Raw genomic sequence first — 17601 nt, 5'->3', positions numbered from 1 at the left:
AAACCTCACTTTTGTATCCTGTTCTAATATTTTTCAATTTGATGTGGTTGCAGGATGACCCATTCTCTGCACTGGACATTCACTTAAGTGATCACTTAATGCAGGAAGGGATTTTGAAGTTTCTGCAAGAAGACAAGAGGACTCTTGTTCTGGTGACACATAAATTACAATATCTGCCACATGCTGACTGGGTAAGAGAAGAGGTACCAGGGGAAAATTTGCTAAGGTTTATTGCCAGAAGCAGGGATCAGGGTGTTATTGAAAAATTGAAAAATTCCCAGCAGAGTTGAAGTTTCATTCAGAGGCTTGCAACTCTAAGCAGTCTTGGCAATTCCTGAAGTTAACATCATAACATTTAATGGGATTATTGCTTTTCTCTGCAACACAGTCCCTTAATTCTGTATGCCATGTGGCTAACTGCCACTTCAGCTAACAGAGATTTTATAGTGGAAGAACTATTTTATTTTTACATTGTTTAAGTTTTTTGTTCATTAAAAGGCCTGGAGAATTTTGTTTTAATTGCAACTGTCTATCCCTTCTTTTCAATGCTTTTTCCTGTCTGATGTGCAGGAAAACATTACTTATACAAGTTTCAGTTTATGAGCTGTGCCAGCAAACTTAAGAAGTTATTAATAAAATATTGAATAAAACGAAGACAGAAATTTGCATAATGGTGTTGTCACTAATGGTGAGACATATCTTGTAGGATCCAGGTCAGTGATTATGGTATCTGTGTTGCTGAGTGCTGGGTGCTTTCTCCCCTAGATCATAGCAATGAAGGATGGAATGGTGCTTAGAGAAGGGACACTAAAGGATATCCAAAACAAGGATGTTGAGCTATATGAACATTGGAAAACTCTGATGAATCGCCAAGATCAAGAGTTGGAAAAGGTAAATAAAGCATTTAGGCAAGGATGACTTTTCTGCAAAGAAATATTTGTCATTCAATTTCAAAGAAACCCAAACCATGCCTGAAGCACATGACCTGTAAGCAGTTTTAGAGGCTGCAATAGATTGTCCACGAAGTGTGTGTTATATCCATCATGGATGGTTTGTAAGCACATCTTAGCCAAGAAACCCTTGGAAATGTGGCGCACAACTGATACTTTGGTAGGGCAAGGGTTGGACCCAGAAACTTCCTATAGTATCTCTTATCCTTTTATTCTGTTATTGCCATGAACATTTAGGATTCTCTAAAGACTATTTTTGAAGTTTTTTCCATTCCAGAAGAGAGGGAGTGAAAGAATGGCAGAGAGAGGGAAAGAAGTGGGCAAAGTTGAATTCTCTGAAATTTAAATTGAAAAGTACTGTGTTTTTTCCATTCTGTAAGTTAAATGATCCATATAAAGTCTCTTTGAGATTACTGCAAGTACTACTATGATTGTTGAACAGCTAAGCTCTCAAATTAATAAATGATCTTTCAAATGAATAAAATATATTATTAATAAATAATAATAATAATGATGATAACCTAATTATTCAAGGATATGGAAGCTGACCAGACAACTCTTGAGAGAAAAACCCTTAGAAGGGCCATGTATCCCAGAGAATCCAAGTCACAACTGGAAGATGAAGATGAAGGTTTGTTTTACAATTTCACTTTATTTAATACAATTTTTCATTGCCTTTCTACTTTAATAGCTGGCAGTTCTTAGCAGCAAAGTGTAACTCTATTGATGACACTTATTAGTGGAAAGTCCAACATTTTGACCTGTTTACAACAGGACTTGTTCAAGGGATTCTCCATATATTTCCCTAAACATCATGCAGAGATAAGGATGTGTCAAAACAAGTTAATGTCTTTGCTAACTCACAGTGCCTGGAGTTATTGTGGGATGAGGTAGAAGTACATTAAAAACAACATTAAAACAATATTAAAAATTGTAAAGGAAAAAAAATGTGGTAGCTGTTAAGAGCATGTGAACATTTCCTTTCCTTGGGGAAATTTCCCTCCTGCAGGGCTGTGAGATATATATTCTTATTATCTGCAATAAAAGAAACATTTCGTGTTTATACATCTCTGAAATATATTTTTTCCATAGCAGAAATCTTCCACCATTTGTGTTTCAATAGCACGTGATCAGTTATCATTTTAGTACTATTGACTGAAGAGAAAATTGAACTTGTTCAGGCAAACAGATGATGAAGAGTCTGGATGGAAAAGTTTGGAGGGTTTTCTAAAATCTTCCAAATTGCTCTTCTGACTATATAATAAAAGCTGATGAACAGGTTGGGAAAGGCCTGGTCTCTGCTCCAAATAATAAGTAGTGAAGACTTGGTTTATAAAAACTTTTTCTTAACAAAACTGTGACAAGTCAAAGACTGGCAAACTATAGAATAGCTAAAGAGCGCAGGGGAAGTCTTATGAAAATATGTCTGAAGTGTTTGCTGTTCTTAAATGACAAATTGAATTTTGGCTTTAAAATTTAAAGTCAAAGCAGAAGACAAAATGCCCAACAAATCCAGTAAAACAAGGTATAGTTATTATTGAATCCATGCTAACTTGGTCAAATGTCTGAGTCACAGAGGAGGAAGAGGAAGAAGATGAAGATGATAACATGTCAACTGTCTTGAGGCTCAGGACAAAGATGCCATGGAAAACCTGTTGGAGATATCTAACCTCTGGAGGATTTTTCTTGCTCTTTCTGATGATTTTCTCCAAGCTGTTGAAACACTCAGTTATTGTGGCCATAGATTACTGGCTTGCTACATGGACATCCATGGACAATGCAAACGAAGCCAGGAATGCTGATGAGGATAAGAGCAAAGAGAAGGTGAGCCAGATATTGGAGCCTGACAGGGGAAAAAAATGAAAAAAAAACCATGTTCTAAAGTAATTTTTTGCTTTTCATCTAAAAGCCAGCTGGATTGAAATCACCGGTAGATTATTATACAGGATGAATGGATTCTTAATGTTAAAATAAGGCAATTCAAATTTTATCAATAATTTTGACAATTTAGAACTCAAACAGAATAATATTTGAGGGTAGAAAAATAACTGACCTTTCAAAGTAAGGAGCCTTATACTAAACTTTTCCATCTGGATTTTACAACTGGTCTTCTAAGTCAATGACCCCACTTTCCTAAGTACTGGCTGTCAAGTAGTTTTTTCCTGCCAGAAAAATAATAATGGAAGTCTTCAATTGTTCTGCTAAAGCACAATCTGCTTATAGCTGTAAATTTGACTCAAGTACAATATCTCTAGATCTACTAGACTTTCAGAAGGTTTAAATGTGCTATAACCCTGGCAGATCAGTTTAGGATTTGCCCTGTGAATTTCATAATGCTTGAACTTACTAAAGTGGAACTTTCCAACATCTCTCAAATGCCTTAATTCTTGAGAGGTTCTACTCAGTTTCCCTGTTTCTTGGCTAACAATCCTTTCTTTTTGTCCACATAATCAGTCTTCACAGCTCTAAGAGCTACCATTTCAAGGTCTTGAGGGGTAGAATAGAGTGAGGGATCTTAGGCCTGCCAGGACTTCTAATTATGTGGACTTAGTGAATTGCAGTTCCATCACTGCAGTTCCATCATATTTCTTTTATTTCTCAAAGATGATATATAATTATCTAATACAAGAGATTGGATATAGTAGCTGATGGGCACCAGGTACCTTGGGAACTTCCTAGCAGAAAAGAAAAGAGGGTGTTTCTTTCTAGGATTGATGTATTTGTCATTCCATTAGACTTATCATGTAGCTGTCTTCAGCATCCTCTCTGGAGCTGGGATTGTCCTTTGCCTCATCACATCCCTGACTGTGGAGTGGATGGGCCTCACAGCAGCCAAGAACCTGCATCACAATCTCCTCAACAAGATCATCCTTGGACCAATCAGGTACAGCAAAAATGATGTCCCTGGAAAGCTATATGGTCTAAACCTGTCCTCTTTGCAGCTGCAAGGGTACTCCCAGGAAAAGCTCTTGAATTTGACCTGTTTCCTTCAAGGCATCAGAAAGAGATAACCATGGCGGAGGGGGAAACATTCCATGAGAGAACATGTGAAATTTTGCCCCTGTTTTCTATCTGGCTGAAATGTTTCAGAAAGCTGGCACCCCTTCAGGGCTGGGGGCTCAAGGACAGCTCTGAGGGCAGTTCAGGCTCCAGTATACCCAGCTCCAGCTCTGACCAATGGCCATGGTGTCAAACCATGTGGGCACCAAGGCTTCTTCTGTGCATAATACCCAGGGTCTCACAGGCAGCAGAATGGCCAAAGGATGCCTGAATAACAAATGAATTTATCACAGTACTTCCATGAAACATCTGGGGTTAGTGCCCATAAGAAGGAGGCTGAGCAGCAGCCAAGAACAGGCTGTGATCTTTGGAAGAGATCTTAAATCCTGATGGAGCAAGAAGGAAAGATCAGGACACAAGAGAGCTGGTTTGTGGAAGAGGAGACAATTTTTTTTTTCAGGGGAAAGTGCCAAAAGAAGCATTTAGACAGTCAAGATGCAGATAAGATGATCTGGCATGTTATTCATGTTTATTGCTTTGTTTTAGACAATGGCTGTACACAGCTCTGTGTTCTGTCTGACTGGACTTTAAATTCCAAACCTGGAATTCCTCTACAGGTTACTTTTTGGTTTTAATTTGTCCAACAGGTTCTTCGACATGACTCCGCTGGGGCTAATTCTGAATCGCTTCTCTGCTGACACAAATATCATTGATCAGGTAGATGTAGCAGTACATTCTATTATCCTGACTCTGCAAATTTCCACGTAGATCTGAATAAGATGATGTACTAAAATATTCAGTAGAGAAGGGCATAGCAAAACCAGGCTCTGGGAATGATAATAGGGACACTCAAAAAGTACAACATTCGTAGTAATGAGAGCAAGTAACCTTTAAAATAAACATAGTGGGAGGTGGTGGCTCTTCATTTCTTCATATGCAGAGTGGTTGATTCTGTTGGAAGATCTGGATTAAGAAAACAACAGATTTTGGACTTGAAACATGAAAGACAGTAAAATATAACAGCTTTGAATATATGGGAGTAGGTGTGAGAAATAAATGTTCCACCATGGCTGTCAGAACTTGTGGATTTAAAGCATCCAGGGAGAAGAGCTTTCACTATGACTGTGCATTAAAATTTTTGGATGAACAATAATCCTGAATGTAAGGTTGATGGAAATATGGAATAAAAATTATGAGACTCTGAGACAGAGCATTCTACTTCTCTAAATATCTGGCATATCAAGAACAATTTTCTCGTCCTTGCCTGATATATAAATGAGGTGGAAATGGCTCCTATTTCCCCATGATCTTTAAAACTCTGACCTTAGAAAACAAAAACCTACTGACTCATTTTTTAACTCCTGTACATTTGGCTATGAGACCCACAGAAACGGAAAGACTCTTGATATTGGGAGAACATCAATGAGTATCTAGTGGTATTATGTCACTTTTCTGATAGGAAAAGGTGTATAGTGGTGCTACCAGGATTTTTTTCTTCATGGATGTTTTTCACTTCCCTCTAGCACATCCCCCCCACACTGGAGTCTCTGACCAGATCCACCTTGCTGTGCCTGTCAGCCATTGGGATGATCTCCTATGCCACTCCATGGTTCCTTGTGGCCCTTGTGCCCCTGGGCATAGCATTTTATTTCATCCAGAAATACTTCAGGGTTGCCTCCAAGTACGTATTAAAGAACCGTCCTGAAAGTTTCCTCCATGAAATATTCTACATAAGAACTGTGATGGAATGTGAGGTTGTAGGAGCTAAAAAAGAGGGAAATGGCCATGGCATCCTGCTTTTGATCTTGATGCATGAGTTTGAGACATGCACTGGGGGATATTTCCAACTGACCTGGCTACAAATGGGGTATCTGGGGAAGTAACACCAACTGAATGCATTTGTTTGGCTCTAGAGTGAGATGAACATGAAGTTTGTTTATCAGCTGAGCTTGCATCTGGTCAAAACTCCTCCTTGACATTTGAGTATTAGTAGAGAACAGAAAATATTTCCCTGTATTAACATCAATCATGGTTTTTCCTTCATATTGGGGGAAAAACTCCACAGAAAGTCATTTTCACTGTAGAGTGTTCCATATTCAGGGTGACTTGGCTGGGTGTAAAGAGTACAGTTTTTTCAGTAAAATGAGAGTCATGCTTCTGATGCTAAATTTATTCTATAATTTCATAAAACATCTTCAGGAAGCCAGATTTTCTTAAATTCAGTCCCTTAGTCTTTTGTTATCAGACAGAATCTTCCAAGATTTATTTAGAAGAAAACTCTGTAATCAGAATTCACAAAGCAGAAATGTTTAAATCTGAAATACGTTGCTTAATTTCTCTGAGATTTTTCAGAAACCTTGTTCTTGCCCTACCAAACCTCCAAAATGAAGCTGGGTGTGGTAGTACACCAGATCTCAAGGTGGCTGACAAATCAGGAGACCTGGTTTTCACTCTCAAATTATTCTGTTAAATTAAACTTTTTAAAATCAATTGAGATGTGACTTGTGTTCTTTTGATGGACAATAGAAATGAAAACATCCCATTTATTTCCCTAAAAATTAGTCTTGGGAAATGTAGGACGAAGGAATAGCTTCAGCCAGTGTTTGTAACTCACTTGCATGCAGTCCTTTGCAGGCATATAAGCCTCAATAATTTTTAGAAATGCAAATATTTACAATATTTCTTGCAGCACTTTGACTCTTGGTTGTATTTTCCATTACATCTTTCAAAAACTTCTGTGTATTTTCCATCATAAATTTGAAAGATATTTATCATCAAAACATCAGCAGCAAATTCAGTTCTGCGCACTGCAACATTCAGCAACATCAAGCAGTTTTTTCTCCTAGCCTATCTAATACAGTGGGCAAAATTTTTAGGCTTTTGATAACGAGTTTTAATCTCTAATGAGCTGGACTTTCTTCTGTTTGTACAACTGGCTGCTATGACAATGGCAGAATGTTACAGAAAGATGTAATTTTTTATTCTGCGGTTTGGAAGATGTTCCTCTTTTAAAAGACTGGAATTTTTTGGACTTACATATTGTTGCTCCATGCAGGTCTTGGAAGTGTCATTGCTGAGTAATTAGGGAAATTTATCACTAATATTATTTCTCTGTCAGTGCTGTCTCTGCTACAACCAATGTTAACAGCACAAAGAGAAGATCTGCTATCATCTGAAATACTTTACTTTCAGCATTAGTACTTCCAGATATGGAAAATGAGGCCAGGTTTATGTGGAAATACAGCTTTTTTTGTTAGGTCAGTTATTGTCATAAAATATATAAACAGACCCTATTACATACCTGACCTAAGAGTCACAAATAACATGCTATAAAGTTTAAAATCAATGGTTTTCAATTTATTTAATTTCATTAACATATCAGAATCTGTGAGAATAAAATGTAATGACGATCTATCTAAAATGGATATAGCAGGTTTTTATCCAGGAGAGACATGATAATGTCATTATCCCTAGGGGGCAAATAGAAGCTTAAAGTGACCAAAAGTAGATGGAAAGGGCAGCAGGGAGATGATTCAAAGGCTCCTGTGGCCAAAAAAAAGGAATGTTATATTCCCATGCCAGTGTCTTTCTGTACTATAGAAATTTTGTGTGATCTTGAAAAGAATATGTGCAATACATAAAATATCTGTTCTTGTCTGCTGTGCAGCAAAATTTCTACAGACAGAAATGTTTGCATTGTAATGGGCATCTGTTGTTTTTTGTACTCCCAGGGACCTCCAGGAACTTGATGACAGCACCCAGCTCCCTCTGCTGTGTCACTTCTCTGAGACAGCTGAAGGCCTTACCACCATCAGAGCATTCGGGTAAAATTTGTAAAACAAATTATTACAGGGAGGCTTGAGGGTGAGGCCAGCCTGTTCAGCTTCCTTGGAGCATGTCTGAGGGCCAGCTATTGAATTTGAAGAACTTTATTCAGCTATTTAGGAAAAAGTTAATGAATTTTTTTCATGTTGCTTTGCCTCTTAAACATTTTGCATATTTTCAGTAGCACATGTATTGGTGTTGCACTGATTTAAAGATTATTACATTTTTAGGATATGATATTTAAATTTTAAATGAGTCTATTTTAACCATTCCCTTAACTTGAGCAGCAGGGAGCTGTATTTTGCCAAGCAGGCAGAGGCATTGCCCCTTCAAACCCCCTGCTATATCCAAGTGTCCCTGAATCAGTTCTGTGTTTAACCCACTCCAAGCAAGGAGACATCATTTTGGTGCTCTCCAACTGAAAGGCAGTGTGCAACTTGAGAGAGTTTCCAAGAAAACTGCAGCAGAACAGAACTTGATTTGAATATTTTAAAACCTCCCTTTGTTAATCAAAACTGAGAAATCAGTTCTGTAAGATCCAGGGAGTTTTTCCAGCTTTCCATGCATACATTTTCTCTCTACTACCTGAAATATAGGCCAAACTCTCCTATGTTCACTCCATTATGGTGCTGACTGTCAAAGTGCCAGCTTGAGGTTTTTTCCCAGTAAGTGCACCTTGCACCCATTCTGCACTATGCAGAATTCCAAACCAGAGCAGATCCCACTGCAATGACATTTCCACACCTATTTGATCAGCTTCAGGCTGTTTCCTCACATCAAGCTAAGCTTTAGGACCTCAGCTGTTAGCACACAGTGTTGCAGTAAGGCATGTTGTGTTGTAGAAGTGTGAGCAAAACCACTGTTGTGTTGTAGAAGTGTGAACCAGTGGTCAAGCTTTAACTAGTTTCATCAACAGAATGATGTATTGAAACTGGAAGTCATCATTAGGGCCTGATGCTGATGTATGCTGAGTACTTCTCAAGAGGTTCAGAGTGGCCTTTCATGACCTGAGGAAGGTTATGAACCTGAGGTTATCTCCTGAACAAGCTGAAGGAGCTTAGCACTTTCTGAGTGGTTCAACTCTTTTTTGCCACACAAAAAGGTAACGTGGGCTTGGATGGCAGAGAGCAAAAGGCACCTGAGGGCACCACAACAATTGAGTTTTTCAGGATTTCTGGTGCTAATCAAAGCCATTTCATTTCCCTGCCTGTGCTCCACTGCCCACCAAACCTGAAGTCTCCTGCATTTATTGTCTGCAAGTTTCTTTTTACTGCTGGTGCTGTTAGTCATTCTCTGCAGCTTGGGTTCAGTATGTTCCAGGATAAAACTGAGCAGCTCCTCACATAACTTACCGCAAAGCAGTACTGTTGGATCAGAGAACAATCTCAGTGACCTTTGCTGTTCGTCATCTGACAGGATAAAAGTCTGAAAGTGCCCAGAAGATGAGCTGAACGTGGATGAAAACACAGATTGAGTGTGTCAGATTTTCCATTAGGAGAGCAGGAATTTTGCTGCCAGGAAAGCAGATGAGCAGAGTAGTCAGTGCATCCTTGTTCCTCCCCACATCGCATCATTACTGTTACCAGTTGTTCTGGGGAGGTTGCTTGTCCTGTTTACAAGCTGTGCAGAGGGAAATGAAATATCAGCAGGAAACAGCAGGAAAAAAAGGAATTTTCTGGAAGAAAAGACATTAGAGGTGCTTCACAGCAGGGCCCCTACACTTTGAAATGGAAGATAAACAGACACTGAGCTGCTGAAGTTCAGCTGGTTTAATCAAGTGAGGGTATTCACCAGACAATAGACTATGATTTCAAACAAAATTATTTCCATCTGACTCTGCAAGGCACCATGCATTTAACATTAGCACCAACAGAGATTTCCTCCTGCCCTCCCAAATGTACCTCAGCTCTTCAGCACTCTGGCATCCTTGCACTGTTTTTTAAATGTGATGGGCATTGTGTGGGGGAGAGAGGAACAAGTGGCAGTGGAGGTAACACCACTCATTTTTCTAATTTAGAGGTGATCCTTAGCTCTCCCTGATTGTACTTTCCCAGTTGCTTAGGCAAAGTGTGACTGGCTGAGAAAACAGCTGAGCTGAGTAGCTGAAAGGTTTGATTTACAGATCATTCTACATCCATATTAGTTGAAACTTCAGGGATGTTACCCCTGTTGAAGAGCCCTGCAGCTGGCCAGGTAACTTCTGAAGTGTCATTAAGCTGACTTAAGCTGACGGGTGAGCCGTCTGCCCTTGCTAGTGACCTGTGAGGAGGAGCTGAGAGGCCACAGCAGCACTCATCTGTGGGAGGAGTGGACTACAATCCACAGCTATAAAAGGTGGATCAGCTCTAGGAAACCAAACCTGTCCCAGCACCCTGGCATTGCAATTTCTTTGAGGGGACAGTCTCTGGTCCAAACCCTAGTCCAACAGAATTGCTTGTCAACCAAATCCTGACTCCACGTGTCGCTCTGGCTCTGGGGAGCTGTGGCAGCAGATGGACGTTCTTAGGGAAGAGCTTTTAACCCAAACTTTGGCAAAAACAGAAGGGCAAAAAGTTTTGGGCTGGGTGGAGGGAAGGCAGAGCAGAATTAAGGCTTTACCCTTTTGTGTGTGAGTGCGTAATGTGTTGTAATGTAACAACTTTGGTCTCGGCAGGCACGAAGCCAGATTTAAACAACGTATGCTGGAGCTGACGGACACGAACAACATTGCCTACTTATTTCTGTCAGCTGCCAACAGATGGCTGGAGGTCAGGACGGTACGTTCAGTTTTGTCCCAGCCATGGTTTTGAAACCTTGGAAGCAAACAGAGACTTTGCCTGATGCAGAGAAGATAATAACGAGTATTAATCTCGCGAGGAGATAATACACACAGCTCCTTAAAATAGATCAGGATTGTTATGTTAAACCCAGAGGGTTTTTTCAGCTTTCTTGGCCAGGAGTAAGAAAATACAAGTCTGCCTCATCTTCTGCTGCTGTGCTGTCTAGCATCTGAAGGGAGTGCAAGAACAAACATTTACATAACTTCAAACAAGACTTTCTCTACTACTGTGCAGCATCCACAGACCTGCCACAGCAGGAACTACTTTCAAGGCAGAGCGTGGCTTTTCAGTGGCTTTATGAACTATGCCATCCTTCTGCCAGGGCAGTTTTAGGCACACTGATCTCCCAGGTCTTGAAGTATCTCTCCAGCAGCAGGGTTAATCCCACAGCTGTAAGCTAAACCCTTGCAGGGCCATACTGTTTGTGGTTTTATTGTTTGATATCATGAAAGACAGCATAACTAGACTCCAGAAAGAAAATGGGCAGCAGGGCACAATGCAGCCAATGACAGTGACATAGGCTCCTGGGTTTTGTGGGGGCTTTCTGTGAGGGACTTTCCTGATCTGCAAGGCAAGAAGAGGCAAGCAAAGTGATTCCCTTATTCATTTGAAACAGAAAGAACGGTGAATAAACAGAGCAGTGGCCTGATTCTGCTGGACATAAATAGTGGTTAATCCTCACATCAAAGGCTGTATACTCACCTTCTTTTCCTGTTGGAGCAATGAAGTTATTCTCCATTTTTTATGATGGCAAAGCTTTCCCTTGTTCTTGAAGCTTTCAGCTTCTTACAGCATCCAAGATCAGCTGAAATAGCTTCCAAATCTAAGACAGATAAATACAGAGCAACAGCCAATCCTGGAAGAAGCCTGATAATATCTCACAGTCTTAGACTTGCTTACATGCAGAATGAATTTGGTCCAAGAATACACTTCGCCTCATGAGAGCATTAGAAATAATGTGATCTTGCCAAGGAATAGTTCATCTAGCTCTGCCTAATGGCACAGTGATACTAAGATCACTAAAAACTTTGTGAGATTTAATAGCAGCTGTTCAGTCCTGTCCTAGCAGATGATGGAAACTCAAGACCATTATGCTCCATAGGTGTGAGTCACAGAATCCCAGAATCACAGAATGATTTGGGCTGGGAGTGACCTGAGACCCCACCCAGTTCCAACCCCTGCCATGGCCAGTTCCCCATCCAGCCTGGCCTTCTAGAGATGAGGCAGCCACAGCTTCTCTGGTCAACCTGTCCCAGGGTCTCACCACCCGCATAGGGAAGAATTTCTTTCTCATAGCAAATCTAACTCCCCCCTCTGTCAGTTTGAATCCATTCTCCCCTAAAATTTCAGTATGTATTCTGCTCATAATTTTCTAGACAGATGAACTAGGCAGTCCTCATTTCAAATCTCAGAAGGAAAGATTCCTGATATGGTATTATCAGACAGGAGGAGAAAAATGAATAGAAAATGTGATCCAAAGTAAATGTAATGCAGGCAGCAGTGGGAGAGTGGGAATACCAATTATATCCAATTAATCAGCACCTTGACTCCACAACATGACATGTGGCATATGCTTCAAACCTGAGGTAAACATCCAGAAAATGGGTTCCACCTCTTGCAAAGCTTTTGCCAATAAAACGTGTCCATGGCCTGTATAAATTCTACCAAAAGTCTTCCTGGAATTAGTGAAGTCAGTAATACTTCCTTTTTTGAGGAGGCAGATCCATAGTTGAGAAGACCTGAAGGAGAGTGCAGAGAGTGGAATTGATTTGTTTTAGTGGTGGGAATTAGGGTTGTCACTGTTATATCCTTCTCATGATTTTTTTAATATGCTTATTAGATTTTTGATCCCTGCTGCTTTTGGGGTTGACACCATGGGATGCCTTAGCCCAAATGAATTTGCAGCGATTACTGGCCTATTTCATTAGTGTTCAGCAAGTTGCTTTGAGTATTTCAGTTTGGGCATCACAACCATGACCTTTTCCAGGGGAAAAAAACAAACCAAAATTAAGGGCTAGATGTCATTACATAAATAATTCTTAGTAAAGCATAACTGCTCCACAGGTAAAGAAATGTTCTGGTTGCTGCATTTTTTCCTTTTTGTCCCCCTGTCTCTCCTTCCAGGATTATCTGGGTGCTTGTATTGTCCTGACTGCTGCTGTCACTTCCATCACTGAAGGGCCACACTCGGGGTTCGTGGGACTGGGTCTCCTGTATGCTCTGACGGTACGTGCCAAGGCCAAGAGTAAGAACTTCTAGACCAACACATTAATTTTATAATATTTTTATGTGTACACTGTCATCTCCCAGCTTTCTTAATCTTGAAAAAAAAGAATCCTGCAAATAATGGACTCAAGCCAAAGTTGAGAGAGTTCAGGGCAACTTGGACTTGCTTCAGATTTTATGAGCCAATTAGAAAAACACAACCATTCCCAGGCCCTGTGTGCTCCCAAGTGGAGCAGGAAAATTAAAAATGCGTAAGAGGACCTGCTGTGCACTCTGTTTTGTACAACACAGCACTGTTTCCACCTCTACATGGCAAAACCTGCCAGGAAATACAGATTGTCATCATCTGGGTAATCTTTAACCAAAGACCAAATAAAATAATTGCTGAAGAAACAGAATTATGGGTTTTGCCCTTGGAGGGAAATTACTGAGATGCCCAAGATTGTCCATGCAATTATGAATGGATCTGGGGATTGGGACATTTGTGGGCATGGTTCATCATGCCAGGTAGCAGTAGGCGTGCAGAGGAGATGGACTTAAGGATGACAAGGTTGTGGTGGTCCAGTAGTTGGTTCATTCTGTCACTGTCATTAGCAGTGTGAAGGAACAGTATTTTAGTGTACCTGGCTGTAAGAGAGGCTGAGTGTTCATCATGAGCACAGAGTGAATGACAATCACCACAGAGAGTAGAAGTACTCATGAATTAAGCACAAGAGTTGGGACAAAATATTACTGAATGAACCATGAGAGTGGGGACAAAGGCAGGATGATGATAGTGGCAGGAAGAACTTCTGAAACCATGACTGACATGGCAAAAATCTGTCTGCTTTGAAGCACTGGTATGAGGAAGGGATAAAGGTGTGGGTCTAACCCTGAGATCTGGCTTTGCACATAAATGCTGGTGAGCCCATGGCCACAACAGAAAGTCCTCAGCAGCTGCCTTAGGGAGACCTTAGATCCCCTCTGCGCTGCTGTTGCAACAGTGTGAGAATCTGTCAACAACTGAAAATCAGTCCCAGGGCTTCAGCTTCACTCTGAAAACATTCCTGGTAATGCTGCTTCATTAGCAGGGATCTGGAAGCGTCAGGATGTCTGCATCATCCTTGGCTTCTTTGTTTTTAGCCTGTGTTTGCAAACAGTTCATTGGTGTGAAACAGGCATGTGCTGAAGTCTGGCACAACAGGTGAAGAAGAGCTTTAGGCACCAAGTAATCACCTTTCTCCCTCCTGCCCACAATAACCCTGATGAACTTTTAAAGGCAGCTGGATCATTACCTGCCTCACCTGGCATAGTTTGTTTTTTTTTAAATAATTATTCTTTGCAGCTGAGAGAGGGCTGATATTTGGACCTAGATAAGAGCAAACTGTTTGTACTGCAATTGTGTTTACAGTGGACATCCTGAATTTATTCTCTCCTCTTTTATAAACCCTGCCAACTCCTTTGCACAACTGTGGTGAAGCCTGAGGTAATGGGCAGAGTTTTGGGTGCCGGGTTGTGTTATCAAATCTGCCAGATCTAGGATAGCAGCCTGCCATTGCAAGCAGTAGTTCCTCAGTGTTTTACTTATCTGCAAACTTTCCCATTTCTGTAAATTCCTAACTTAAAAGCTGGATACCAAATAAGCAGATATCTGAACATAAAGGAGAGAATACCCCATCAAGAACTCTATCTTAAGGATAAAGCAAGCAGCCAAGTCCTCTAAACTAACCACAATTTTTGCTGAATCTCATTGAAATTTATTTACTGTTTGATTACTGCTTCAATATTAGGTTAGTGGTAAAGAAGTGAGACTGGGTGATTTATTCTTAATAAAGTCCTTATTTGGTGCTCACCAGAAAGAACAGCAAAGTCTTTCTCTGAATACATTTGTGCATAGGGTGTTTTTGTTTTTAAGTTTCTAAAACTTCATTCAGGTACATAAAATATCTCAAGTTTTAAAGATTCTTGTCAGTCAACTCTTCCTAATAAGATCAGTTCTTTTTTACAGAAGCACCTAAATACTGACTTAGGAAACAGATTTACAATTTTCAGCCTTAAACAGTAAGTCCTGCCTAGAAAAGAGTTTTTCTAAGCTACTGAGTATTGTTAGAGAACTAATAATCAACTCTTATCTACTAAAAGTAATACCTTTACTATTGATTTAACTATTGATAAAATCCTTTTCATTACAAATGAGAATAAAAACCAGGAAGGAAATATTGCTGAACTGATAACACTTTTTTCCCCTCATATATTTCAATGCTAAAAACTTCTCATATTTTCCACAGAGGGAAATGGACTATCTAAATATGTAGAAATGAAATTATCATAAAATCGTTTCAATATATTTGCAAATAGTTAATGTTCTAAATCTTTAGTTGCAGTTTTTGAAAGATTAGAATATACATAATAGAAAATATTTCCAAACAGCACTTTCAATTTTGATTTTTTTTCTGTTTGTGTGCTTAAAGAAGACACCTTTCAGTGCTGATCATTAGATGTTAAAAACAAGAGATCCCTCAATCAGTCAGAGTTTAGGTACAACTTTTCCATACTTCTCCTTCAAAAAACAAGGATGAGAATACCAAGCACCAAATTGCTGCCTTAGGGCTAATTGTGTTGGAGTATGACTGGCTTCTTATAGATTTGATGCTGTTGCACTGAGTCTTGAGCTGCTGTAATGTTAAAGAGACCCACTGTGTTGAATCAGGTCAGGGATTTTCACAAATGTATCCAGCCTTTATTTCCAGATGGGTAGATGAACAAAAAGAAGGCTGAACCCTGTCCTTGTTTTCATTTTGTGATGCAGATAACCAACTACCTGAACTGGGTAGTGAGGAATCTGGCTGATCTGGAGGTGCAGATGGGTGCAGTAAAAAAAGTACACAGCTTCCTGAACATGGAGTCAGAGAACTATGAAGGCTACCTGGGTATTGTTCTTAATCTTTTTGGGGCTTTTACATGGTAACGTGAAAGAATGGTACACTTGGTCATGCACACCTCTTTGGCCAAAATCTGTACACACCTCTCTGGCCAAAATCTGTTCTCACTGAGGTGTAGCAGCTGCCACTGGTGTGATGACAAGGATAGCTAAGAGAAGCTATGATAATATGTTGTTCACATTAGTCAACAGGAAAAAAATCCCATCAAATGCCAGGGAGGCAGAGCAGGACTCTGTAGTACAATCAGAAATACCACAGTTATAGATGAGATGACAAAACATCCATGTAAGCTGTTTAGAAAACAAAAATAAGGATAAAAATTAGAAATGTCACATGCTTCAAAATCTCTGATCTTTCTAGCAGATGGGAACTAAAGATAGTGCCACATTGGCAAGCAGACCTCAGCAACTCTTCTCTGAGCTGCACATTGGAATTTGTGCTACACACACTTCAAATTGGCCTTGATTGCTATTTCAGAAGTGGTTGAAGTGCAAGAAATGGCTCATAGGTCAAGAAGCTTCCCTGGAAAGCCAAGCTCCTTAGTCCAGAGACAAAACCTGCTGTGCATTCACAAATCAGGAAGAAACAAGAGCTGTGATAATGTCAACAGCTCACGCTGAGTGGCAGTAACAACTTCCTTCCTCAAGCTGCCCTTCCTGTGCCGGTCACTGACCCAAGGCCACGCTAACACTGCCCTGACACCGCGTTCTCTGCTCCTTTGGCTTGTCCCTCTTGCAGTGCCAAGAGACACTTCAGTATCTGCCCTCTCTCCCTACGTGTGGAGATATGGAAGCCAAGTGCCTGCCAGGCAGTTCCCAGCTCAGCCTCCCCTTGGCAGGGAACTGCAGCTCTGTATTTCCAGTGGCTTAAAGGAAGGTGCCCGGGCAGGAGAGAGGGGAAAGGTGACTGTTGTAAAGGGTGACCTTCTGGCAGCACTCATTTCAGTTTGTTTTTCTGTAACTATTTCAGATCCCTCTCAAGTCCCCAAAGACTGGCCCCAGGAGGGGGAAATCAAGATTGAAAATTTGTGTGTTCGCTATGAAAACAACCTGAAGCCTGTTCTGAAGCATGTGAAGGCCTATATCAAACCAGGACAAAAGGTACCATGTCCAGCAATTGCCCATCATCCTCATTCTGGTGCAGATTCTTCATTACTGAGCTTTCCTTTCTGAAGTGCCAGAAGAACAAGATTAACAACTTGCATTATCAGATATATACATTTACAGTCCTCTCTGAGGTCCTTGGGCACAGATGAAAAACTTACACTGATAAAACTTATTCTTGGCTGGGAGCAATTTTTCTTCTGCCTATCCCATGTCTTTCCAAGTCCATTTTCCTTGCTTAACAGTAAGTCTAAATGGCAGATAAATTAGAAGGATATCAGACTGAACTGTGTAAAAACACAAGAGTATCTCACATTTCAGCACAGAGTGTCATTGGCATCCATGTCAAAATGCTGAAATGCCCCCGGGATGAGTCCTCGTGATGAGGGGGAGAAAAGGGGAATATGCTTGCTGTGCTGTTTTGTGTTTTCCCTGGTGTGCCACCTGCCTTTGGGAAGGACCTTTCTACTTACCAACAGCACAATCCAGTGCAGCTTTCCCCAGAGAACTGCAGGTGTAAGTAAGGAGTAAGGAGTAAGTGAGTAAGTACTCTGTAAGTGACACCTTCCATTTTTTGCAGGTTGGGATCTGTGGTCGCACTGGTAGTGGCAAGTCCTCCCTGTCCTTGGCGTTCTTCAGAATGGTGGACATTTTTGATGGTCAGTTTTTTCCATTTTCCCTGGAATATGTTATCATTCCTCAACTGATCCCCCCTTATTTCCTGAGAAGAAGGAAGGAGCCTTTTTGATAGTTTATA

The 17601-nt window shown here is 40.5% G+C and overlaps 1 protein-coding gene across 1 annotated transcript in view; it reads left to right on the top strand.

Annotated features, from left to right (window-relative positions):
- Positions 1–17601, top strand: part of ABCC9 (ATP binding cassette subfamily C member 9) — a 70686-nt gene that overhangs the window by 44961 nt on the left and 8124 nt on the right. The window contains exons 24-36 of the mRNA XM_058805855.1: positions 54–191; positions 766–891; positions 1485–1581; positions 2527–2774; positions 3686–3834; positions 4598–4667; positions 5474–5631; positions 7682–7774; positions 10429–10531; positions 12719–12820; positions 15609–15729; positions 16711–16841; positions 17425–17503. Of these exons, the coding sequence (XP_058661838.1) occupies positions 54–191; positions 766–891; positions 1485–1581; positions 2527–2774; positions 3686–3834; positions 4598–4667; positions 5474–5631; positions 7682–7774; positions 10429–10531; positions 12719–12820; positions 15609–15729; positions 16711–16841; positions 17425–17503 (1615 nt within the window). The remainder of the gene's footprint in view (positions 1–53; positions 192–765; positions 892–1484; positions 1582–2526; positions 2775–3685; positions 3835–4597; positions 4668–5473; positions 5632–7681; positions 7775–10428; positions 10532–12718; positions 12821–15608; positions 15730–16710; positions 16842–17424; positions 17504–17601) is intronic.

The sequence above is a fragment of the Ammospiza caudacuta genome, chromosome 5 (assembly GCF_027887145.1).
Source record: "Ammospiza caudacuta isolate bAmmCau1 chromosome 5, bAmmCau1.pri, whole genome shotgun sequence".
Lineage (NCBI taxonomy): Eukaryota > Metazoa > Chordata > Aves > Passeriformes > Passerellidae > Ammospiza > Ammospiza caudacuta.
The sequence above is the reverse complement of the archived record's forward strand: the minus strand, read 5'-3'. Positions and strand labels throughout refer to the sequence as shown.